The 27,674-nt window shown below is 33.4% G+C and overlaps 2 protein-coding genes across 2 annotated transcripts; one reads left to right on the top strand and one right to left on the bottom strand.

The window, feature by feature from the left end:
• Positions 1-4,875: 4,875 nt before the first annotated feature.
• Positions 4,876-7,779, bottom strand: LOC113395506 (cytochrome P450 6B2-like). Its single transcript, XM_026633093.2, has 2 exons — positions 6,395-7,779; positions 4,876-5,091 (listed from the first exon to the last, which is right to left on the bottom strand). Exons 1-2 carry the CDS (start codon positions 7,767-7,769, stop codon positions 4,922-4,924), a joined length of 1,545 nt encoding a protein of 514 aa, XP_026488878.2. The 5' UTR covers positions 7,770-7,779; the 3' UTR covers positions 4,876-4,921.
• A 2,037-nt stretch (positions 7,780-9,816) lies between these two features.
• On the top strand, positions 9,817-19,895 carry LOC113395590 (uncharacterized). Its single transcript, XM_026633213.2, has 6 exons — positions 9,817-10,062; positions 16,123-16,268; positions 16,675-17,400; positions 17,576-17,842; positions 17,923-18,186; positions 18,934-19,895. The coding sequence occupies exons 2-6, from the start codon at positions 16,164-16,166 to the stop codon at positions 19,144-19,146; spliced, it is 1,575 nt and encodes a 524-aa protein (XP_026488998.1). The 5' UTR covers positions 9,817-10,062; positions 16,123-16,163; the 3' UTR covers positions 19,147-19,895.
• The last annotated feature ends 7,779 nt before the right edge of the window (positions 19,896-27,674 follow it).

Raw genomic sequence — 27,674 nt, 5'->3', positions numbered from 1 at the left:
GCTTAGCAGTACTTCTGTCTGTGAGTTTGGTAATTGTTTTAATTATATAAATATAAATGGCACTACTTACTTTCCCTGTTAGGGCGAACAAATGGGTGCCCCACTGATGTCAAGGGTAATCCCTACAAAGACCGTCGACTCACGAAACATAAGTTTTTCATTATTCAAAATAAGTGCGAAACGTTAACTTGACATTTATCAATCAGTACAAGTCAAAAGTCTTATTAAAAAAATAAGGTGAATCATTTACACATATTAAAAACAGAAGTGGTCCTCAAATTGAATCTTGTGGTACCATTTCTGCCAGAGCGTCATTTGATTTGCACCGTTAATATAACCCTTCAAAGCTTTTATATGCTTTTATATATATAGGATAAAATGAATTTTAATGCAGGTTTTGATTCCATAGTATTTAAGTTTTTCTAGTATATATCATGCCTAAAGCAATTAATAGCTTTTGATAAGTCTCATAAAACTCCAATAGTTTTTTGTGTCCTCGCTCAACAAATGATGGGGCCCATCAGAAGTAGATTGACCCTTCCTGAAACCGAACTATTGGAAATGTAAAAGCTTGTTCGAGTTGAAGTATAATAGCAATTGATTATGCATGATGTTTGCAAATATTTTACTTAATAATGGCAAATAAATCTTGAAAGATTTATAGGATTCCAAACGTTTACAGAATAGACCACAACAACATTTAGATAATATGTTGTTGCTGAATATTATAGATTACACTAATATTATAAAAAGTTAAAACTTGTTTGTTTGTATGTAGGGAGTTATCTCCGGAACTAATAATCTAATTTCAAAAATAAATTTGATGCTAGAAAGTTACATTATTCCTGAGTGCTATAAAGTTACATAGTATAAAACAAAGTCGCTTACCGCTGTCTGTCCCTGTGTATGTTTAGATCTTTAAAATTACATAACAGATTTTGATAAGGTTATTTTTAATACATAGATTGATTCAGGAGGTTTATACGTATAATACATGCACAATATAGTAGAGAAACATTAATAATTTTCTGAAATTATGTCGTAAATAAACACTTTTTTAGGGATAACCCACAATGAGCGGCTTGTATTGTCTAACGACTAAAAAACTGTGAATGTTGTGTACTACATTCCGTAGTATATTTAGTATCGCACCCGTGCGAAGCCGGGGAAGGTCGCTAGTACATTATAATTCATGTCATTGTATTTATTAATAAACTGCGAAGTGCGAAGCTAGTCTTTTATAGATAAATCATAGTAACAAGTTATTATTAAAAGAGGGGAAATGACAAGTTAAGTTTGATGTCACAAATATTACATCCTTAATAAAATAAATAATTTGTTAATTTTTAAACGTTTTAAATATAATTAAGTTTGAATTATTATACATTTGAAATATAACTATATAATTAACATATAAAAAAATTCACGGTACAGAATAAAGAACCAGTTTTTGCGAATTAGGAAGCGACCTTCGCCCGTCTGTTATGCATAATGCTTATATCAAATTTAACATGTCGAGAATAGCTTGAGCGATTTTTCCGTCCAGGATATTTTATTTATTTAATTTTTGAGTAACGAACACTACAATAGAACGGTAATATTAAATAACAATAAAATAACACATAATACATCAAATTTAAACCAACATCTCATACAAATAAGAAGCAGGAAGTAGTAAGGGAGACAAGAGTAGTCAAAATAAGAATTTAAACAATTAATTACAAAGTCAAAATCTATTTAATAACAGTGATTAAAATATTAAATAATAAAAAACAATGACTACATAACACAAATCAAATGTATTATTATTAATATAATTTGTGTAATTTTAATGTTACAGAATTATCCAGTTTTATGGTAACACTTTGTGCAAGAACGTCCGGTTCCAACCACTCATCAGATATACCGCCAAACAGCATTACTTAATCAAATAAAAATCCGATTTTAAGGGTAGGCGAGCCGGTATGACCAAAGGCATAAAATATAACATCTTAGATAGAGAGTCTGTGCGCCCCAGATATGTGTGGCTGAGACATCGACCGTCGTTGCTGGCGGTGCCCAACGGACGAACCAAGTTGCTCAAAGAGGCGCCACTGACGCGCACGTTACGTACCCTCAACGTCATAGCCGACAGGGTGAATTTGTTTTGTTGCAGCCTGAGTGAACTCACAACTATAGACACTTGGACTGTATCATATATAACATAGAGACTTATTTTAAATATTGTTAAACGTGCTGTAATATCGAATTAGGGCAACCATGTCCTGTAATGATATGTATACAGTTTTGTATTATAAATAAATTTTAAAAAGTCTAAGTCAAAAGTCAAGTCAAAGTCATTTTTTGTGTAAGTACATTATGTTTATATACATGTAAATCAGGGTATGTATGTAGAATAATATATTGCTTATATATTACATCGTTATATTTTTACTATCTGAATCTGCGGTTTTACCCCCGTTTTACCCCCTAAGGAGTGGAGTTTCGTACAATCCGTTCTTAGCGGATGTCTACCACCTATAAGTAACCTACCTGTCAAATTTCAGATTGATAGATGTTATAGTTTTTGTGATTTCGTGATTAATCAGTGACTGGTATTTCGCTTTTATATATTTTTTATATCTATATATATATATATATATATATATATATATATATATATATATATATATATAGATTTATTATACTTATTTACAAAAATGTTATGTATATAACACTGTAACATTGTTCACTTTAGTTAGAATTAGTGATAAAATCACTGTGTGAACACGAGACGTAAGGATGAGATCATAACGCCAAGTTTCCGACACCGCAAAGTTTATAAATCTTTCTTGCGGCAAGGTATTAAAATTTGTTAGATATTTTGAACTTTGCTGATTCATAAATTCAAATAATTTGTTAAATAAAAAACATTAATAAATAAAGAATATTATTCAACACAATATTATATAGATGATAAAAAAGCGTGGAGCTAATACTCGTAAACTTACTATAATTTTACTTAACTAACATAACGTATCTCAAATGTTTGAAAAGATTACTCAGTTTCTTGGTGGTTCTACTCGTTAGTATCTAGATTCTGAACCGGTGATAGCTTTACTTTTAACATACTTGTAAAATGACGATTCAAAGGTCCTTGTAAAAGTCTACTTGAATGAAGTTATATTTTGATTTTATATTTCTAAATTATTTTGTTATCTACGTTAGTTGTAAGTGTGTGCCCTATTTTTGCTCCGCCTTAAAGGTTACCTGGAAGACGTCACTCTAAGTGATAAACCTGCCTATGTATGCTTTATAAATTACATATTCTTCCTTTGGACACGGTGCGTCACACCCTGATGGCGTGTGCCGCTTGTGGACCCCAGAGGCATTCCCTTGTGGCGACAGACGGCCGTGATCTCTCGTTGCCGAACGTGATAACCGCCATGCTAGGCAGCGAGAGGTGCTGGAACGAGATAGTCTCTTTCTGCGAAACTGTAACGTCGCAGAAAGAGGCTGCCGAGCGGGCGCATGAGGTGTCTCCGAGGATTCGCTCCGACGAAGAAGACCGGGGAGAAGGCATCAGCGCTCAAACTATCTTGAATTGATCCGGGAACCAGCAAAAGTAAATAATTGTCAAAATGAAACGAATCTTTTTTTTATTGATAGTAATACTTCAGAGATTGCAATTCGAATGAATACTAATAAAGTGCAACGAAAATCAATGCGAAACGGATCGTCAAACTAAGCTTAGTTAGAATTAATCAGGATTTTAATATATGAGCCGTGGACAAATTTCGATATAATCTTCACAAACGACACAAATTGATTTTTATTTTATTCATATTTACATTTATAGCTAATCATAAACTAACTCATTTCTCAATTTATTTATTTAAATTTTTCAACTGCTAGTAAATTATATATTATATAGAGTGTGTATTACAAACACAGCTCCCGTCTCTAACACAATTTTAATCACAAAGGTCAACTTAAATACTGTTATTAACAATTGTACCTATACACATATATTTATTGTTTACTATTGATCAAGACATACAGTTATCGTAAATCTCCGAATATTATCACAAAAACACGATCAGAAGCAGTTTACAATTAAGTATAGTATTTATTTTAAATGTATTTATTTATATAACTGTCTCGGTTATTTGGCCAACTGCAAAGGTCCCGTTTTCGATCCTGATTCGGGTATATACAAATCATTTGCTTTTATTCTCAAGTATTTATAACAGATTTAACTTTTAACGCTAAACAACATATACTTGACATAGTAGTTTATGAAATAGTATAAGTTGCCCGCGGCTTTGCTTGCGTGGAAGTTGAATATATTTACAGATTAACTTAAAATATTACCTTAATTTAAGACCTCTTTGTATAACACAATAGTGCCTATTTCACCCGTTAGGGTAGAATATCCAGAAATGCTTAAATATGTATCTACTCTTTTTAATCAGTAGCCCAAAAATAGTTTCAAGTCTCTAACTTAAAAAATAACGAACTCCGATACAAATTTTCAAGCGCTATTTGACAATAAAGTAGATTTTCCAAAATCATTTTCTACTACTCAATAAAACGAAACTACTCACCAAATTTCATGGCTCTAACTTTAATAGTTTACGCTCAGCGATGATGACTCAGTCAGTCAGGACATGTTATTTTATAAGTATAGGTAGATATAACTTATGTGTAATTTTTAATTTTTTTCTTAATTTTACGTTTTATTTTAGGGAGATCGAGGGAGAAGAGAAAAGCAAATTGTTTTCAAAATAATGTATGTTAATAATAACTGTTTAGCTCAGCGTAATATAATTTAAATTTTAACGAAACAAAAATCGTAAATGACATCATAATATAATAAAAAATACGTCTCATAATAAAAATTTGATTGTTATAAAATACAAAAATCTGGATTTTTAATTTATCAATTCTCGCGAGGTATGAATTTAAGATAAATATTTATTGAGGCTTGAGTTGCTAGGGAAACCGGCTTGAAGTTCAAAGTTAGCGGCATGTTCTCCGCCATCTCGACCCTATACTTCCTGAAGATCGTCAGAAGGCCTGCATACATTACCATTCTTGCAAATCGAATACCTGAACAAACAATATTGGATATTAGTATGTTTTCTTATTGCTTGGTTTTATTTTTGTGGTAATGTTAGCACCTATACATACTAAGTTGAACTTCAACAAATACAGTATTAATTTCAGCTAAATACAAAATACGAAGACTAATCGCGATACAAAATCCGACATATAAAATATCATCCTCTCGGTTAATAATTATAAATAAATACATTCAAAAAGTCTTTATGTAATGATTAAAAATTAAAAAAAACATATATAATAAACCTCTTAAAAAAAATTATAATATTAGTTTTCTTGTCTTCATTCTAAAAAGATGTTACCTGGAAGGTTAACGAATTTTCAAGCGATTAATTACATTGAATTAAAGAATTGTTATCACTAAAATTATCTATGTACAAAAACTATTAAAGTTTTAAATTGAAGCTTTTCTCTCCTACTGTAGCTGCACTCGTAAGGTTCCATAATTCATTATTTCATATTGCCTGGTTGAGTTTTAAGACAAATTTCTAAATCTAATACAACCAAATGAGAAAATAAAACATATATCATATAAAGCTATCCTCAAATTCTGCTATATGTATGTAAAAAGCGTTGCGACGATATATGATATTTATTTATAAATTATTCTACAGTCAAAACGTCGTATAAAAGTTGAATTTGCAACTGTACACATTTTATTTGTAGTAGCAGTAGTTTGCATAGATAATATATGATAAATATATGACAATTTGGCCAAATAATATTTGTCGCGGTCAAATACAAATGTATTGTTTGTTTTTTATCAAAAGACCAGGCCAACGAGAACCCACGAGTTGAGCTACTCGAGAACAAAATATTCGCACATTAGATATTGGTCGAGCCACGCAGTTAGAGATAAGCGAGTATCCGGTATATAAGACAATCCTAAAAAATGTTTTGGCTACTGAAGGTCACTCACATTAACCCATGAGCGCAATTCGCTTTGGGAGCTTATGTCGTGGAATCGAATTTATATATCGCACGCTGTTATGGTGCATTGCACGTTTTTTATAGTAAATTGATCTTGATCAAGAAATTCATAAGTTTTAAATTAACCTTTAATATACTCCTCAATAGTAAATTGATCTCGATCAAGAAAGTTAAATGTTTTAAGTTAACCAAGCAAGGCAAGATACCCGTGACTCACGCGTGGTATTAAATGACTAGTAACAGGAGACTAAAGTATTGCCCTGTTCCTTTCGCGCTCACACAAGTGGGTTCCCACTCGGTTGCAAAACAGTTAATATGTTGATAAAAATATAGTTCAATTTAAATAATATTTAGTATTTACCAATACAGACTCTTGGACCTTCACCGAAAGGAAAAAAGGTATATTGTTTGATTTTCTTTTTCTCATCGCCAAAGAATCGCTCAGGACGATACGACGTAGGATCCGGGAAGTAGTCCGGGTGATGATGCATATGGCTAACCGGTATGTGGACCCGATCACCTTTCTTTAGTTGAAGACCTGTTGGAAGCGTATAGTTATTCATCACCTCCCTCGTTAAGACTCCCAACAATGGATAAAGACGAAGCGTTTCTTCAATACATGCTTCAACATATGGCAATTCGTGTACACATTCGTATTTAATAACACCATGTTTATCAAAGTATGCATCTACTTCTTCTATGACCTTGTCTTGCGCTTGTTTATTTTTTGCCAGTTCATAGAGAATGAAATTTGTTGTTGTCGATGTTGTTTCGTAACCAGCTGCAAAGAATAATGTACACTGTGCCACAAGTAGGTCTTTGTTTACTTCGATTTTTTCTGTAGAATTTCCAGTAGATTTTTCATCACTGAATTTGTCACCAATTATACAGTTTTCTTTCTCCCAGCTCGAAATAAGGTCGACAAAATCATTTCTCGTAATTCCATCCTTAGAGCGACTCTCAGTAGCTTTGGTAAACAGGTCGTTAAAAAAAAATCCAATTTTTTCATCGAATAGTTTAAAGCCCAAACGGTAAAATAAATAGGGCCACATACTCCTCGTAATTATTTTCAAACCCATCACGGTTGATGTGTCGAATATTTGTTCACCTACAATGACAAACGGATTCGTACCATTATCTCTCTTCATGGCATTTGTTCTTACACCGAATATACAATTGATAATACACTCCATCGCGTATCTAGCAAACAAGGACCTCAAGTTAATATTCTCCGATACTTTTATTTCTTCTTCGAGAAACGTGTCCAATTCCTCGGCACATTCATTGATCATTAGGAACATATTCTTTAACTTTGCCGATGTAAAAAGTGGCGTTAAATTCTGTCGTAATACTTTCCAATGGTCACCTCCATTAAAAAATAAATTTGTCGTAATGGTTTCTCTGTCAACGTAGTCTGTATTTTCTCTGCCGTTGAAGTAATAAAAGTCCTGTGTGAACACTAGTTTTAAGATTTTAGGATCCTTGATGACGAGAGCTGGTTTTGTACCATAAAATACGCCGACGTACGGCTCGTCAGGGAACTTTTCACATATTTCACTCGTAATCAACTGAGCACTCTTTTTAAAAAATATGTAATCACTAAAGTTACCAACAAGCAGGCTCGGTTTCAGATATGGAACATTTTTCTTTTTCCAGTAATCATTGTTTTCCGATAATAAAGTGTATAGCCTATATAGGATTGTAATAACAAAGATTTGTAATAAAATCCAAAACATTTTTAAACGTTTAAGCGCCAGTCAATTACACTACGAAATGAAAATGTTTTAGTACGTATCTCGAATATGTAGTATCAACACGTACGCACGACAATTGTCCTCAGTAGAGTTCACTTTTTATAAAATTTATCTATGTCGTGTCACGTGATGGTGTAATAGTTTATATGTATTTCTTTACAACTGACTATTAATAGCCTGCTTCGCTGGACATTAAATAAACATTAAATCAGAGTTTATATTTTCAAGGTAGTGGTGACCACTTACCATAAGGTGGTCCTATTGCAGTCTGCAAATATATTTTAAACAAGAAAAGACAATCGTTTATGTATTAAACATTGTATATGGAAACATTATTTTAATTAATTATCTCTTGTAATATAGCAATAGCAAAAAATACACGCACCAAGGTAAGTGCACTATAATGTTTTTTGCACAGTTGCTGCACCTGTGGCGAACATGGCAGTCTTAAACATAGCATGTCAAAGAGCATCTTCACTCTTTGACTATATCTAAAAGCAACTTATTACTCACTATAACTCAAGTACTAAAATGACACCTGATAATAATTATATAGCAATAATCCTTTCTATCGTAAATTTAATATAATTATAAATATTTGCAAGGCATTATAGATATCTAATCTTGTATCAGATAATACAATTAAATTAATCGATGACTACTACACAATCATTTAAATTTAAGCTAATAAATATACTTATTTAAAAGATATCATAGCATTAAATTTCAATGAAAGATGTGACGTCAATACCACGTGACATATCGCGAGAGATTTCTGTCAACCTGTAGATTCATCCACCGTTAACATCACACGACTCATTAAAATTAATAAAAAGTTTAATATCAAAATAATACTGATTACTAAACGCAACATTAATATAGCTTATATATGTATAACAATTAGAATAGTATTAAAAATATTGCGTTTTCAATGCGTTATATTTGTCTAAGCCCTCGAGCATATACAACTTTTTTATATTTTCCTTGGATTGATAAAATGTTTCGGCCGGGTCGATTAGACAAGACGAAGACGGGGCCAGCAAAACCGTGAACGAAAAAACATATTTCTCAGCGCGCCTCTTCATTATCAAACAAAAATCTCCAAATTTCCATTCATATAGTGCGGACGTTGCCTTTCTATATCTGTATGTTATAAAGATATAGTTTGGAAACATAATAGACAGTCTTTGTTCCTATTCGAAGTAAAATTGGACGGCCTTTGGATGGATGTTCAAGAGTCGAGACTAACATGTTACTCTCATTTTTAATGTATTCTTGTTGCCCAATTCGTCTGGTTGTCGCCCTCAAAAGCGCATGCGCAAACAGACCAGCCATCTCCCCTGGCACCCAGATAAGTAATGTGACCATCGATACTATAAATTTCGGGATAATAAATTATTTTTAATTTCTCATAATTATTAAAAAAAAAAACAATTATTACAGTAATTTGACTTGCGTAAGTTATTTGTACTTAAAAGTAAAAATCTGATGAAATAAAATCCTAGTGATCTGAAGTGGATATACCTTCAGATCACTAGGATTTTATTTTATTTTTATTTAATTTCATCAGAGAACGCTCGACGTTATCTATAAGATAGACGACAGTAATTTGCTTAAAATTAACAAGCCGGTAATTTCCCTCATACGTATTTAAAAAGCAAAAATCAATTTTATATAATACCTAGAATATTCCTTAAAAGTAAGATGATTTGGAGCTTATTACCACTTTGGAAACCATAAAGATAATTCTTATTATATGCAGGTAGACAACCAGTCTTAAAAGTCTGCCAAATCTCTATTGATTTGGCATTCATGCCAATTACATACTGCGCAAATTAAATGAATGAGATAGGAACAACTTAATGATGTGATTATACGTACCAGATATGATTATGTTATACGAAAACAAAGCTAGAAAAAGCATGCTCCACAGCGATTTATTTCAGCACATCCATTATATTTTTATAATATATAAATCCACAAAATACATGTAGATTATGGACACCCGACATCGCTTGGTTTGCTTCCATAGCCAGTACGTTAATGTTCCTATCAGGGACACCCGCAAACGATAATATGAGTAAAGGGATACGTATTTACTGTCATATATTATTCAAATAGTAACATATCCTTAATATCCGGACATATCTTATAGTTTAAGAAAGCACAGTGTTATATATGACGCGAAATAAATTTATAAATATATTATACAGTAGACGGAAGGAAATCGTTCTGTATGTGACTTGAAATGGATTTCGACGAAGGCGTTTTATACGTGAGTACTGTATTCTAAAATAACTATCTATTAAATACATAATTATGTATAAAAGTACAAACAAAAACGAAAATTTACAATCTTCACAAAAATCAATATCTTGTTAATATTTTAACATATATTGTTGTAATTATACACCTTTTATTTATTTATTTATTTAACTCTTTATTGCACACCAAATATACATAAAGATACAAAATATATTTTCTTTAAAAGAAAATTGGCCAAGCAAAAGGCGGTCTTATGGCTTATAAGCCATTTCTTCCAGACAACCTTTGGGTTAGAAGGATAATGTTTATGGAAGACGGCAATATGGTGGTGCAGTAAAAACTTACATTATGAAATAATAACGAATACAACTCAATAAATATAGCAAATACATAAATACAAAAAATACTAATAAATAGAATATAAAGCAGATTATACACCTTTTATAATCCCCGTACAGATAAAGCTCACTATGAAAATATTGCTTATCTTCAACTATCTGTAATTCGACTGATTTAAAGTAATGCATACGAAATTCTTCTGTTTAATCTGTTGAGGTAATTTGTTTGAAACTTACGTTAATTTTTATCCAGTTACATAGACTATTTTCATAAGACTTTCATATCAAAAATAAGACCTAAGTACGAAACAAAACAATCGATATTTCTACAGTACGCGGTCTCATGCATAGTATATAAATGCTGTTTATGAATTTAAAATAGAAAGGCACATTGGTCTTTTTATTACAGTGACCATCAGATGATGGTCGCCAATACACATTGCCAGTATGAGAAATATAATTACTTATTCTTAAAGTATCACCATCTTTACATTGAGAATTAAGAATTTATAATATACATACATACATCTTGTTTCTAATAACACGGATTAACTTTATCAAACTGTATTACAGGAATATATTATTATAATTTAATGTTTGTTTTGGTGTTTAAAAAAGTATGAAGCACCTGACGAGTTTGCATAAAACTCATTCACCAAGTAATATTAAATAACACGTTCGTTCGTTCGTTTAATATTTTACGATGAATGCTTACCGCCTTTATACGCAAATATTCTATGGACGTTCACTGAATAGATGAAATGATGAACGTCACAATATGTATTAAAATAATGAAGTTCTCGGAAAAAATACTGAAATGCAACTAAATCATCTATATTTTTTTACTATAGCAAGTAATTTACTATCTTCGTTTGTTCATACAGAGATGCTATTTCGCAATCTTATAACGAAACTAAATTTAATTGACCTCTTATCTTTTACTAATTTCTAATTATTCGTATGTATACTCGATTTTTCAGCATTATACACAGTTAGTTTATATACAATATAATACATAAGACAAGAGGAAGATGGCGAAATTAGAATGGACCCAAAATTGTGGAAATTGTGCAAATTAATTCAAGGAAAAATATACCATAACTTTGTTTGATTTTAAGCCCATTAATTCCATGTTCAAAATTTCAAAGGTTAAAACAAAAAAATTAACGAAGCGAAAATCTCAGCGCTGAACTAATCCAGTTTAATGAATCAAATTTCGCTTATAAAGATGATTAACGTTGCTCGTTGCTAATGAAACAGTTTTTATTATTATATTGACTTTAATTATATAATATCTGTTAAGCGTAGATCTGGTTAGTTTTTCTTTTAAACATATTTTTCTAATCATATTCATAGTCTTCCTTGTTGCATATTTTATCTATCACACAGGCAATTCTTACTTTTTGCCTTTTCCCGTCTTCTATCAAATCAAATCAAACCAAATCAAATCAATTTTATTGAAGTAAACTCCACAATGAAGCGTTTTTGAATAGTCAATATTTAAATACTACCAACGTTTCGGAAAGCAGGCTGCAGTGAGAAGAAACGGCAAGAAATTCGCATAGTTGCTCTTTTCAAATAAACAGATTTACAATGCTGTTTTTTACAATAATTAGTGTCCTGTGATGGATATCTTTACTCAGGCTTAGACGTGAAATTCATTGATTCATACAATGATAATTATTTTTATTTCATGACATTATTTTACGTCGAGAATCGCAAATCGCAATTAGCGCCCAGTACCAAGTACACGAAATATATACGATACAATGCCATCATCAATATATTTCAGGATCCAAATTGTGCTTTTAAATGAAATCTTTTCGGGGAATCTCAAAATTAAGAACTAGCTCGAATCTCATTCAATTTTTTGACTTTTAATCAGTACATTCTGATTCTGATCCTATATTTTTTCTGTATTATGTAATTATTTAATTTTTTTTAATTAATCTTACTTGACTCATACATACTTGTATACATATTTCTTATGGATATGCACATCATTGCGTGCTATAAATTATATACCTTTAAAAATTAAATAATTAACAAAAGAGTTAAGATAACAGTTAAGAATTAATTCATAATAACCAATAAGAGAAATAAGTTTTCTAATGGTAAGTGGTCCATTTAAACACCACGTAACCATTCGGAATGGCCATTGTAATAAATGCTACCATTAAATTCTTACTAATTGCAACGTAGATCCTTATCACACGTTGGGCGAATGAGAGCTACGTGAAATCAGTTTAAGGGTTCGACCGTAACGACTTTACTGTATTATATAAGTTTGTGTGAATCGTAAATATACGTGTCCTGTCTTAGTTACCAAGCACATATTATTACCATGTTTTTGTTTTATGTAATAGATATGCAGACGGACATATGCGTCTTCTAAAGTAAATGGTCCCCATCGCCCGTAGACATTGGCGCTGTAAGAAATATTTACCATTACTCACTTTGACAATGTACCACCAAACTTGGGAACTGAGACGTTATATCCCATGCCTGTTGTTACACTGGCTCACTCAATATTCAAACAGCCATCTGTATGAATATTATAAATGCAAAAGTAACTCTGTCTGTTACCACTTCACGTTTAAAACGCTGAACCGATTTAGATGAAATTTGGTAAGAAAGTAGATCGGGATTTGGTCCCGGGGAAGGTAGACTACCTTTTTAAATTCACCCCTCGAAGGTGTGATGGGCGTACTATAAAAGTTTAGCCGCAGGTTCAGCTAGTATGAATACTTATATGAATAATTCAGTACTAAATAACTTTATAATCTTCACTAACATAACAAACTTGAAAAGACGTTTATTTATTTAATCTATGAATCAGATTTAAATAATTGTTTTTGGAATTCGTACCGCAATTGAGAAAGTTTTTAACGTCACAGTCTACAATTAAATTTACAACCTTAAATATTGATCGTAGAGTAGTAAGTACAGAATGGCGAAGGCTAGCCTAAGTGAGCATGCTGTTTGACGTCACAGCATACGAGTCAGTTTCACCTCCAACACGCTTTCTCATTGAAACTTAAATTATAAATAATTCCATAAAAAAAAAAAAAAAAATAATGTTATGTTATTTTAACGATGCAATATTCATTTAATAAATAAAATAAGTGTTAAACTCAACGCTACGACCAACGCGTATACAACTTAGAATAACCTAATATTTATTTAAGTTTAACATTTATTTACATAACAATTATTAACATTGAGTCCTCTAATATATACAAATATGAATTAAAAATGGTTACTGTAATAATCTTGACCGCGTGGAATGGTGGCAAGAATGCTAGCAGCATTTCCCTGGTGAATCGCAATTCCGATCCTCTGGACAAAAAACAAACCAGCCTAACCAGTTGAGGGAATAAGGCGAGGTGTTCTAATTTTAAGTTAATTATAAATTTTATTTAATTGCGTGATATGTTTTACAACTACCATCTACCAAAGTTAAAATGATATGAACTTGAGCAAATTACAATGAGCGAGACCGAGAGGCGCAAATAAAACTTTGGATTACTTAAACTATTTACTAATAGAAGTCTACTGCTCGAAGCGTGAGCCAGAAGTGAAGTCTCCTTCGTAATCGGTACCGATGGTTGGCGACGATTCATCGGTGGTCCTTGATCTTGCAACTCGTACGATTCCCACGCTATGTGTTACGAAGAATTATTGAATTCACGGCGATCGCTTTGGTGGTCTTTGTGTCCACAGAATACTCGAGTAAATTGTTACGAGTACGAAAATTCTTGAATATGGAATTTCGATAGGAAAATTATAGATCGCTGAGTTATAAATACTCCAGTCTAGTGCATTTATAACAAGCACGGTGGTTAATCTGCCTGTTTAATAAATATTATTAATAACACAACAACTTTGGCAACGCATCTGCCCCCCGGTGTTGCAGATGTCCATGGGCGGTGGTAGTCACTTTCCATCAGGCCTCCTGCTCGTTTGCCACCTATGACATAAAAAAAAAATCTTTCGTTATACTGGCCCACCTTCTTATTCATATGTAATAAACATTGTTCATATATGGACACATAGTTCAACGATATTTGTTATTAACAATCATTTCAAACCCGACAGAAACGAATGTCGTGTCATAATTGCATTTTAACGAAAATTCCGCGGATAAACGATATCCCAGGTTTCTCTTTATAATTTCTGCGTAAACTTGAACAGGGTAGTTTGCGTTTAAACGAAGTTTGATCCATCTAGCTGAAGTAATTAAACCCGTCAAGGGTTGCATACGATGAATTTTGATAACTAATTATAACCGTGTCTGGAACTAGTTCGTTCGATATGGAAGTATTACATTTTCATATTGATGGTCAAAGTAACTTTTTAGGAAAGGAAAACTGTGGAATATACTACTTTATAGTATACTGTATTTTTGAATGTTGAAAAACAGTAACTACTGAGTTGCTTGCCGGTTCTTCTCGGTAGAATCTACATTCCGAACCGGTAGTGGCTTTATTTAATATAGTTTGTTAAATGACGATTCAAAAGTGCTTGTAAAAGCCGACTTGAATAAAGTATATTTTGATTTTGAGTTAAATTGCCTATTGATAGATCCTTGGGGTTCAAGCTTGATGCCTATCGAATTTCAAATTCGGTTTAGTGGCGTGGCCATGAAAGCGTGACATACACGTGACAGACAGAGACAACAAATAACAAAGACAACAAGGTTACTTTCCCATGTATAATATTAGTATAGAAAAACAGTTAACCAACAGTTTTATTAATAAGCGATAGTTAGATAGTTTAGCAATCATCATACGGCATAAATCATAAATCTTAGGTGCTATATATACCTTGTGTCTGTAGTAACACTGGCTCACTCGCCCTTCAGACCGGAACACAACAATACGAAGTATTCTTGGTTGTACCTACCTGGGACCTACACAAAGCCTTAACACCAAATAATGGTTATATACTACTTTGTCTCGTGTATCCTTGAAATCAGGTCACATCACTTCATGACATATCTTTATAAATAAATAAATAAATATTGGACAACATCACGTACATTACTCTGATCCCAATGTAAGTAGCTAAAGCACTTGTGTTATGTAAAATCAGAAGTAACGCCGGTACCACAAACACCCAAGCCCAAGACAACATAGAAAACTAATGAACTTTTTCTACATCGACTCGGCCGGGAATCGAACCCGAGACCTCGGAGTGACGTACCCATGAAAACCGGTGTACACACTACTCGACCACGGAGGTCGTCATCACGATCACGTTTTGCAATAAGTTCCGAGTTTGATCTTACATAACAGCTCTATACTGATCAAATAAAATATCATCATATACCTATTTAATATATGAGCAGTTTATTTTCATAAAACTTATATACAGAAGACTATTTTGTATATAACGTTATAGATTAGGAAAATGTATCATCATAACACTTAAAATTTATTGGTTTAATTTAGAACGTGACGCTATAGATAAAACCCCCGCAGCGACATACTACAAAATATTACAAATATTACAAAAATAGCGTGAAGTATCCGCCACTTTAAGTTATATAAATAATAATTATTCAATTGAAAGCAATTTTCCAGCTTATCAACTGTTATATATAGTAACACCCACCAGCTCACGACACTGAAAAATATGTCACACCTGAGAGGAATTACGAAAGAAACTCAGCACCTTTTTTTATGTTTTAATTACAATTTGAAATTATAATAAAAAAATAACTGTTCCAGAATTATAAATGAGCGAATGTTGATAAGAGTCGGATGGTCGTATGGGCAGCCTACCGGACCTGACGGAGCGAACGCGGCCGCAAAGTATCCGGACCGCGGCCCGGACCGTGTCCGATCCACACCGTCACCGGACTGTCATAACTCAGGTATCAGCGCTTTTATTTACTCAGCACGAATACGTTTTTCACAATAATATAACAGTCTAAGGCTGAAGGTATGCCATACCGCAGCATTTTACACACACTCACCCTCCCAGGGCTATGAATATTATATCCCTGTTTGCGAACCAATCAATGCAACGATAGCAAGAGCGAAATCAATATTCGTTCGGGTTTGATGTTTTAACGCTTAGTTTCTACACCTCTCATATTTTCTCAACGCATCAATAACATTTATGGCATGATAAGACAATGTTAGGGTATGTTTCAAAGGCATTCTAGAAATGCATGTTAGTAAAATGGATGGCCAGCGAGTGTATTTACACTGTTACTTGCACAGGATGATTAATCGTTAAATAGCAACTTTGTTTATTAATGAAAACGTCTTTTTCAGATACCAGTAAACACGATATGCAAGAAAGATTGGCCATGGAGGAAATCGAAGGCACCGATAAAAGTTCCTGTCGCTGTAACCAACCGGCGACGGGACTCAGCTGCTTCCTCAGTGGGAGCGGCTTCCGTTCGTCGCCTCATCACGAGACAGCCGCCAAAAATACCGAAACCTCTCGTGACTCGCTTCACATTACTTTGTGTTGCCAGCGGCTTATGCTCGACGGCCCTGTTACCGTTCACGGCTTTTGCAGGCGCAGAAGCTGGAGCGATGCCGCTCGCGATAATGCACACTACAGCCGCTATAGTGGCACCCTTTTCCCCTCTTATTCTACAAAAATCAGGAACGAGAATAGTGATAACAACAGCACATATTCTAGTATGCATCCTCCTCACAGCGCATACTATAGCCACGCCTCTGTCAATTTTACTGCCATTGTACGCCATTTCTGGTATAACACTGTCTCCAATGTCGCTAGCTTTATCCGTGTCAGCTACCTCCTTAGCTCAGGCGGCTGGCGATGAATGTAGAAGAAAGGTAGCTCTACGTAGGGGATTGAGGGCTCTCCGAGCGGCACAAGATTTAGGTCTTGTCGTTGGGTCACTTTTACTTGGAGGAGCGTTGATAATTTGGCCTGAAAATCTAACGCCGCTGCAATTTATATCGACATCAATTGATAATTCATCAGTGAAATGGTCTGACGAATACTCTTTGGATGACGATTATGAGGTAAGTGTTCATATCTGCAAGCCTAAATGTATGTTTCAGATATATATTGCATATACATTCTATAAAACAATCACTTTTTTATATAATTAGCATCTTTTTGTATAATTGAAAAACCATATATAATAGGATATTCTTTAAACTCTAGTTTCACATATTGAAATATAAATTATTTTAGGAGAGAACGTGTGGATCAGCTGGATGCCCTGGTGTTCAGTTCTTGCTGGGTTCTTCTTTAAACGCGGAAGGTCGTAGATTCCTTGTCGCACTATGGGCGACACTGGCACTAGCTGCAGCTTGCCTGGGACTGTATGGCGCCGCCTCGACACCCGCTCCGCCCCCAGATACCCGCTCCATTGTCAAGGATCCTCGAGCATTACTCGGAGCTCCAATGGGACTCTTTATCGGTCTTCAACAGGGATTTATCTATACGTCATATATTAAGGTGAATATTAATACAAGAACTTAGTCCTGTTTAGTTTTTACATTAACTATATATTCTATTACTATTTATGTAATTACCAGTGGTACGGTGTGTGTGTCGGGGGCTGGAGTGGTGCGTGGCGAGCGCTGTGCGGCGCTGGAGCGCTGCAGGCTCTTGCAGCTGCGACTCTGAGCATGGCCGCGGCGCGTGGCCGACGAGTCGCTCTCGCAGCGGGAGGCGCTGCAGCGCACGCCTCGCTGCTCCTCGCTCTACTCCGTTGGCGCGCCGAGAGAAGTGATCTGGCTCTTCCCGCCGTTGCTGCTGCAGCGTGGGGTGCCTGTGCTGCTTTGTGGGATGTATTACAGGTCAGCAAATATTTCAAAATTTCATACAAGTCTGCACAACGCAATGCCTTATTGGCTCGGATTACACAAGAAGCTCTGTAAGTTTACATTTTTTTTTACAAATCAGATAAAGACGATTTCAAAATAAGGTATTTCCATTTATAATTTCAAGTTTTATTCGCATTGAAATAACTGCCTGCCTAAAATCTGAAATGAATCAAAAGATAGTAAAAATGTATCGTGTATCATAATACTAAACACTACAAGAGAGTTTGTTTGTTTGTTACGATTTATGCAAAAGATCATCACCAAATTTCGCATATATGTTGTACAGAACAGCCGCTAATGAAGCCAATAACATAATATTTTCAGACGAAAAATATAATATATTACAAAATAGAGATACACGTGGTGGTCTTGGGTCGATACCATCTACAGCCATCAGGTATTTAACCGCCAAACAGCAATACTTAGCATTGTTGTGTGCACAAGGGATATAGTATCTTAGGTCCAAAGATTGGTGGCATATTGGCAATGTAAGGAATGGTTAATATTTCTTGGTGATCATTTAACATCAGGTGGTCCATAAGCCCGTCCGCCTACCGATTACATAAAATAAAGAAAAATAAAAAAGTAATTTTCACTATATTGTCATTTTATTTGAATAAAACGGCACTTTGAATACCTTTGAATACTGTTGCCACATTGAAGATGGGACAGATGGTCATAGCGACACAACAATTTTATATCAAAATAATATCGAGACAGGCGGGTATATGCGTCGGCGGCGGCGGTTGGCGCGGGCCGTGGTCCGCCACGCTGTCGGCGCGGCACGCCGGGCTGGCGCTGGCTTGCGCGGCACGGACGCTTCTCTGCGTGCGCACTCAGCTGGCGGCGCTCGCTCTAGCTCTCGCTTCAGCGCTCGCCGCTCACGTGACGCTCGAACTACGCTTACGCCGCACTGAGCGACATCGCTCCTAACGACGAACTGCGAGCGGAACTCCGCTCGCTCAGCATGAGGAGGACGTCGCTTGCAACGTTCTAAATTAACATGTTTTATACGATATTGTTACCGACTTGGCCACAAATCATATGTTATGCTCTAATTGCCATTTGCCTCTTCGAAAAATCTAAGATGTAACTGGTAATTATTTTCGGTCCGTTTTGTCAAATCTATTTTCAATCTTGGATTTTGGATTTGCGAACCGCAATTACGGCACTAGAGGGTCCTATCACGGTTAAGAACCTTGAAAACTAGTTATAAAGTTGGCTGTTTATTGTAAGATATTTAAGAGAAAATGGACGTATTTGTAAATAGAATAAATAAAGATTGAATTATATTGAATGAGTAGATTTGAATGGAATGAAAAAAAATAATATTGTAGTTTACAAGCTGTCTAAAACTACACACTAAAAATACATCCAGTCTCTAAAAGGAGTATCGAATTAACTGGATTCTTTTTCAATATTTAGGGTTAAGCACTCGCATTCTCAACTCTTTTCAATTTACACATCCTCCAAGTAAACGTCAATACCCTCGCACAGGGTGAGATTGTATATCGAGCTGTGAAATAATATACTTATCTATAAAATTATAAGATTGTCTTCATGTTCAGACGTTTTTAGTGTTATATAATTTTGTACTTATAGACGTACTTTTCTGAAAACTTTTCGTGTCACACGTGTATTTAAATAATTATGTATTTATATATTAAACGATTGTTATGTAATTATTTTGTTTCATTGGTAGTATCCAATGGTTGCTTTTCGTTTGGTACATACATTATGGATAAGTGATATCGGCCTCTTTTACAGACAGTAGATGGTCGCCATTGCTCATAGATATGATAGATATGATGAGATATTCAACCAGGGCTGTTGACGCGTTACTAGCCTTACCTGTAAACGCGAAGTTTGTAAAGTTCCATATTATATCGCACGAGAAAAACCTCTGGAATATTTAATAAGTTAATAATAATAATGTCGTCTTGACCGAGAATTATTATTGAAAGGTTTTGGAAATGGATGTGGATGGATATAGATGTAGGGGACGACCAAAGAAACGATGGATGGACTGTGTGAGACGATATGGTTAGGAAGAATGTTACTTGTGAGATGACGTCCGACAGAGAAGTATGGAAGAAGAAGACAAGCTGCGCCGACCCCGAGTAAAATTACCAATATCAAGGGAGACCAGCTTGCGTTGTTACGCAGGACATATTGCAGTGCACAAGTGTGTGTCAAACACAGGCGCACTCTCTATTCCCTCACTTTCATGATGGGATGACAAATTTGACACAAGCAGAAAGTTCAGACCCAAGACCAACGGATTTACGTGCTTTCCAAGGCACGGGAGTTTACACTCTTCCAACTTCCAACCCAATAGCTTTTTATCGGCCCGACCACCACCAAGGCACTGCCTTGTAAACCTAAATAACCTACACGTGTGCAAAAGGAATGATTTTGACGCACGTACATTAGAGGGATGCCAAATATCCTCATGGTATGATAAGGGTGTCACAGAGGAAAAGCCTAAATATTTTACATAAGCAGATAGTTTAAGAGCTAATTTCGATACTCTAATGCCAGTTTTTAAATATAAATGCGGCCTATGCCGTATATCATCCATCCATCCATCCAACATAAGTAGCCTTACTTTACAGTCCAAGCACGTGCACAATTATGATCACAAACATGTTAAAACTCAACGATGCTTATCCAGATTTGAAACCACGATATTCCGCGAAGATATTTTTCCGCCTAGGCCACTGGATCCACTTTGGTTTCAATATGTATTGCCAATACATCGTTATAGGGCAGGATAAATCCATATAACAAACTTAAAGCGCGTATAGGTAGTATTATCGCTGTATCCTTTATTACAGTTTAACTATCAGTATAAAAATGTGGCTAAAAGGCAAACTTCATACAATGACGGGTATGTTTGCATACTGTATAACTCTTAAACGGATGATTTAGTGTCAAACGTCTCCGTTACTTATCAAAGTAGGTCACTGGATAGAACATTAACACATACATACATTAGCAGCCTGTAAATTTTCCACTGCTGGGCTAAGGCCTCTCACTTTGAAGAGAATGTTTCGAGCATATTCAACCACGCTACTCCAATGCGGCTTGGTGGAATACACATGTGGCAGAATTTCGTTGAACTTAGACACATGCAGCACTCACGATGTTTTCCTTCACCGCCGAGCACGAGGTGAATTATAAACACAAATTAAGCACATGAAAATTCAGTGATGCCTGCTAGGGTTTGAACCCGAAATCATCGGTTAAGATGCACGCGTTCTAACCACTGGGTCATCTCAGCTCTCCTTGCACATCATAGGTATTTAATATAATGACGGGTATGATTGCGTACTGTATTCTGAACAGATGCCTTCATGTCCCCGTTACTTACTAACGCAATTGGATTGGGAGAACATTAATATAACTATAAATTAGGGGGTCAATAAATAAAACAAATGAATCAACATTAACACTGTATTTCAATCCATATAAAGCCCTAACTTGTCAATTTACTTGAACTAATAGTAATCACTATAAAGCCTTAAAATAGAACAGATTATTCGCAGTGTCCATTATTCATAAGTAAAAAAAAATCATTCGCTAAAACATAATTAATTTGTCAAATAAATTATATGCATGTATCGGAACATATTGATTTATTATAGCGTTGGACAGTACTTCAAAATGGCGCTTTAATTATGCAAGACAATATATATATTAGGAATTCTTTACGCTTATAATTAAACTAAACAAATATTTGATATAACCTGTTTTAAAATACAGCGATATTTGGTAATCAGTCGAATAGTATTACAGTATTCGGTATTAACCAGATCTGCTCGGATAGTATCTAAGGATAAATTGTAAAAACGCAATCACATTGCCACACAGACGAGTCAGGGCGTTAAAACACGACAACATGTATTCGTTTCAATTTAAAAAAAAAACCGTTATTTTTAGAACAATAACGACTGAGTAGGTCAAGTCTAAAATAAGAAGAAGGTTATTTAAATTTTCGAAAAGTAAACTAAAATTTTAAATTATCTAACGTATTTATAGAATATTCTAATTGAAAAGGAATAAACAAACCTAAGATTATTAGATGATTAATAATCTATATTTATAAAACAACACTATTTCACTTAAGTAGTTAAGTCTATCCACTTTAATTTTACTTACAAAATTTAAATATAGATATCTGCTTCAATGGCGTTCAAGACGCCATTTATTCGAGAATCCATAATAATGAATAACATAGATTATTCAAGCTCTCGACCAATGTCGCGACAAATGTATTTGACTTTAATCGTCATGTAATTGGAATAGCCTGTAAGTACTTATTTCAATGACAGCAGTAAAAATAAGAAAACAATTTTGACATTAAATTGACATGATATCATTGGGATCTTGTGTGTTGAATACGCTAATTAGGCATGGACGATATCCGAGTTTTTTTGTGTAACGGATATTTGGATTAAATATCGGTGTTGCCATCCCATTTCATGTCTTTGTTTAACTTTACATTGTACGATATGTAAGAAAGAGATGAAACGAATGTTATATCGAAATCGGTTTAACATTCGCTTCATCTCTTTCTTGCAGATGGGTTACTTCAAAGTTGAAAAGAGATAGGGCGAATATTTCATGAGTTTAATATTATCGTACTTTGATTACGGTGAAAACGGTTACTCGTCAACATCAAATCGATGACATCTGATATTCCGACGACATCTGACTTTAGATTCGTTTCTATATATCAGAACCATGCCTATACGCAATGGGTATGTAAATAATTGCCTTTTTAAATGACGAAGACGTTGATAATTAACTTAAAAGTGAAATTAAAGTGGATATTAGTAATTAAATGAAATAGTGTTATATTACAAATGAAGATATTCATCATCAAGAACTGTTCGTAGTTTGTAGTGCGTAATATAATTATTGCTATACGCACATCTCATAGAATATGTAAACCTAAGATTTGTTTATTTTTTCTTTTTCTTCGATTGGAATAGCTAATGGTTTTTTTTATATATTGTTATATATATATTAGTTATATATTAAGCAAGTTTTCACCTTCAGGTACTGAAGATTCTAAAATATTACATAATAAATGTCTTATAATTAATAGGACTAAAAATAAGATAATAATAATTATCATTCAAAATTAATACATGTTGTCGGTACATACATATATATGGACAGTTAACTATATAAATACTTATTATTGTCACACAAAACTACTATTGATACATATATATATATATTTATATATGATATACATAGCAGGGTTCGCGGATATATATCACAATATATATCAATTGTTTTTTTTTTTTCTGAACAACACTCATAGATCTATGCTTAAGGCCTGACTCTAAATGATTACTTTTTATGATTAGTCGATTACAAATTAATATTAAAATAAAATTAGTTGATTTATCTCACAAACAAATGAAGATATAATAATAAAAGGTACTTGTTTTTTAAGTGTTCATTAAAAAGTTCTTTCTCAAATAGATAGACACTAATTCCTTTGTTACTTTTTTTTAATAAAAAATGTGGTATTTCGACACTTGTATTATTTTACAAATTCCTTTCACATTTTTAAGTGTTTACAGAATGAAATTCGCTTCGTTTTCTTTGCCTGGATATATATCAGATATATATCGGATATATATAAAAAAATAGGATTTTTGATATTTATTACAAAAATCCGATTTTTTCGAACCCTGCTACATAGTATAAGCAACTTTTTAATCCTTTTCATCTACCTAATCGCAGCATCACGCAGCACGCCATTGTTTAAATATTCAGTGCAGGATGAACACAAAAGCGCGTCGTCTGGATGTTAATAAAATACACGCGGTCTAAGTAGCTTGATGTGAAATTAGTCACGACAGAGCAGATTAACTTTAGGAACCAAAGATGCAAATATATCGCGTTCACAAATCGATTTTATCGTAATTTTTCTAGTTTCACATGTCCGATGGTTTCGGAGAGCCTAACTTCACACTGGTCGACTTTCGTTACGCGTATTGTACTGCACGCGTTGCTTCGAGATTCGGTGATTTTTGAACTTAGTCTAATTATAAAAGATTTATTGAGTGTAATAGATTTGATAAATCTTCGATCGTTCCAACGTACTAACACCTTAATTTTAAGTTACAATTTGATAGAAGCTAGTCTAAGCGATTTATTACTATTAATTTTATTTCACAATAAACTATCTCTAGCGGTAAAGCGCGTCACACACATGATACTATAATATTACAATAGCTTAAGATGTACGTACATCATTATATCTCGACGTACAATTACGTTTATGGAATGTGAATTTAATAAATATTTTTATATTACAGTATCTTAAGATACCGAGCGATTTAGATGTTTTATATAAAGATACGAAAATTTGTTTTTAATTTTTTCTTTTTTTTTCTAATAAATATTTTTTGACAAATCAGCCAGTTAGAGCAAATTTCGTTTCACACTTATTTGACCGGACAGTTAAGATGGTTAAAATACCTAGTGGTTGGACTAGCCCCTCTGGGTAGGTACCACTCACTCTTCACTTATTATTGTTGTAATCTGGTTCGGAGGGTGAGAAGTGCAACTATAGACACAAAGGAAACATCTCAGTTCCCTGTGTTTTGCGGTGAGAACTTAATGGATGGTTAATATTTCTTACAGTGCATTCTATGTGCAGTGCGTAGCAGTGCGTGACCGTTTAACATCAGGTATTTATTTGTCAGTCTACTTACCTATTTATATTTATTTTATATGACAATGTTGCAACATAAAGGAATATTATAATATCTTTACCGTGTGACGCGCTTGACATTGACAGTTTACTAATATTCATTACTTCATCTTTGCCCAACATTAAATTTAAAAAAAAATGTCAATTTTTATCATCATCAATATAATCTTTACACAAAACAACAATTTATGATGGCACTAAAAAATTGTATTTAGAATGTCTGTTTGTTTTTCGAATTATAAATTTAAAAAAAAAAAGGTTAAAAAAAAGAAAATAAAACTTTAAGTTTGTCTTTATTCAGATGTCTACTTGTAAAATATCTAAATTAGCATCACAATTAATAGCGCAGATACTTTAATAAACCGCTTATAAATTAAATTAACACGAAAAAATATTTAAAAAAAAAACACATAAATAAATAATCGTAAGTAAAAATGTGTAATTCATCGCTTCTAACGATACTGCCTTACTAATAAATATTGTATAACAGACGTAACTATAATCATATATTCATCTCTTTCCGTCTCAATAATTTAACATTCGAAAGAAGAAGACAAGCTATGAATGCAATACAACATTTATTAACAAGGCGAATAGTTTACGAAGCATTGTATGAGGTAAATTAAATTTAAAATAATTTAATTAAAATAGCATATTTATGTATGTAGGAACTAATTGAAGATTACAACACATAATAAGAAGTCCTAGAAATAAACATTCATAATTTAATTATGAGCAATTTAAGGTGAAATAGTGAATCGTCAGCCAACACAGCTGTGACTTTCAATTCAGATTACAATAACAAAAGCCCATTAGGTTTTAATTGAGCTTAACCAAGAGTCTAGCTCAATAAAATAAAAAAATAAAAAAACAATAAATAATACAACATACTGAATCATTCTTAAGTATTAAATATAGATCACTCGAAACATATCTACGTTATTCGGAGCCCTATTTTATTAAAATACATTTCGCTGATTAATGTCCGGTTGCTATATTCATGAAACGATCCGTTTTGTTACGGATGTGTCGTCTACAAGGCGATACAACAGTTCCCAGAGAGAACGATTAGTTAATTTCGACGTCACTTTTAAAGTCACTCGTAACTCTAGAACGATCGGTTGATTACAATACGCTAAATATAGAAACCGGGCGAAAGCGGTCGAAATATCAAATGCATTTATCAGCTGGATTATTTAATGCGAGGATAATTTTGGCGATCGACTTAACCTCGCTGCTATTGCCAGTCCAAATAAAACAAGCCCGGCAATATCAGCTATCCTGTTATGAAAATGGACAAAAAGTAACCAGATGGTACGCGTTACTTCGTCCAATACAACCATTACAAACCACAATCCACAGGATCTAAGATATCGTATCCCTTAAGCATGCAATTAAACTGGCTCACTCAAGTACAAATTGACACAATAATACAGAGTATTAAGGTTATTAAGAGATTTTGTCCAACACAATAGGCTCTATTGTCTAACTGAAATTTAGAAACATTCAAGTGTTTTTAATTGTGGCGTTACGAAATAGGGATGTTCTCTCTAAACGTTATTTTTAATGTTACCATAACTGCGAAACGATGCGATACAGTTGTATTTATAGTAAAGTTGTTATTGTATTCTCAAGAATATCTAACCCAACAGCTAATACATAATCTAAGCATGTTATACATTATCATTATATCGCTACGCATAGCGATATCCATTTGGTGGAAAATCGACTCTATATTCTGTAATACGGGCTTAAGTCGCACTAGGTCCAATCTAACTCTTTTAACTTTAAGCTAAAAAAGCGCTTTATCTTTTTTATTACTATAAACTAACGTTTACATCAATGCAAGACAACAGCTAGACTAGTGCTAAAATAACCTTCCGACTAATACAAATAGACTGTCTTGCTTGTAATATATCAGATAATAAAAATGGTTCATAGTTAAATATATTATTGTCTTCCGTATTTTATTATTTTAAACGCTATAAAAACGTGTTATATATAAAACATCTTCATTTAATAACGCAACGTAACCATTGCGTTATTAAATACAATTATTGATTTAATTAAAAGAAAAAATAATATTCGTTATTGTTATTTTAATTTCGAATAAATTGTTGTTGCAAGATTAGTTATTATTTAGACATTTAGAAATGATCTTCCTCAATATTGTACATTATATATAAAACCTGTTTTGGAATTCCAAGTCGACATCGCAGATAAAAATATCAAGTCGCAAGCTATGGATACTTTTTTTAAAAATAGTATTTTTAATTTTGTTTGTATTTTATCATTGCCATTATGTTTTAGTTCATAATACGTAATACAAAATAAAATAGAAACAGACGCAAAAAAAAAAAACGAAGTAATTCAGAAAAAATAAATGTGAATTTGACAGTGGCAACACCTACGTATTGTCATTTCGACTTTAGTGTAATTGATTAGATATACTTAATATCAATGACTGGTAGCAATTGAATGTAATGAAGTAATCATTCGCGAATTATTATTTTTATTTGTCGAACTAAGTATATCACTGAGTGACGGCTGGGCTCGTAGGCCATCTTGTTTATGACATTTATTGGGCGTATAACGCGACATAAAATGTCATTATTTAAACATACTTAAAATCACATTGGTACCTAAACAAAAATACGAAGTAATAACATTTTTAAAACAATATATATAAACTTTTTGATATTTACCGACATTATTTTTCCAA

Source organism: Vanessa tameamea, chromosome 21 (assembly GCF_037043105.1).
Source record: "Vanessa tameamea isolate UH-Manoa-2023 chromosome 21, ilVanTame1 primary haplotype, whole genome shotgun sequence".
Taxonomy (NCBI): Eukaryota; Metazoa; Arthropoda; class Insecta; order Lepidoptera; family Nymphalidae; genus Vanessa; species Vanessa tameamea.
The sequence above is the reverse complement of the archived record's forward strand: the minus strand, read 5'-3'. Positions and strand labels throughout refer to the sequence as shown.

What these genes read in the sequence shown, in the direction of transcription:
- LOC113395506 (XM_026633093.2), bottom strand. Translation starts at nt 7,769, where the DNA reads ATGTTTTGGATTTTATTACAAATCTTTGTTATTACAATCCTATATAGG. An exon ending in AGGTCCAAGAGTCTGTATTG is followed by an intron (nt 5,092 to 6,394) that starts GTAAATACTAAA and finishes TTGTTTGTTCAG; the next exon opens with GTATTCGATTTGCAAGAATG.
- LOC113395590 (XM_026633213.2), top strand. Translation starts at nt 16,164, where the DNA reads ATGGGCAGCCTACCGGACCTGACGGAGCGAACGCGGCCGCAAAGTATC. An exon ending in CTTTGGATGACGATTATGAG is followed by an intron (nt 17,401 to 17,575) that starts GTAAGTGTTCAT and finishes AAATTATTTTAG; the next exon opens with GAGAGAACGTGTGGATCAGC. An exon ending in CTTTGTGGGATGTATTACAG is followed by an intron (nt 18,187 to 18,933) that starts GTCAGCAAATAT and finishes ATATCGAGACAG; the next exon opens with GCGGGTATATGCGTCGGCGG.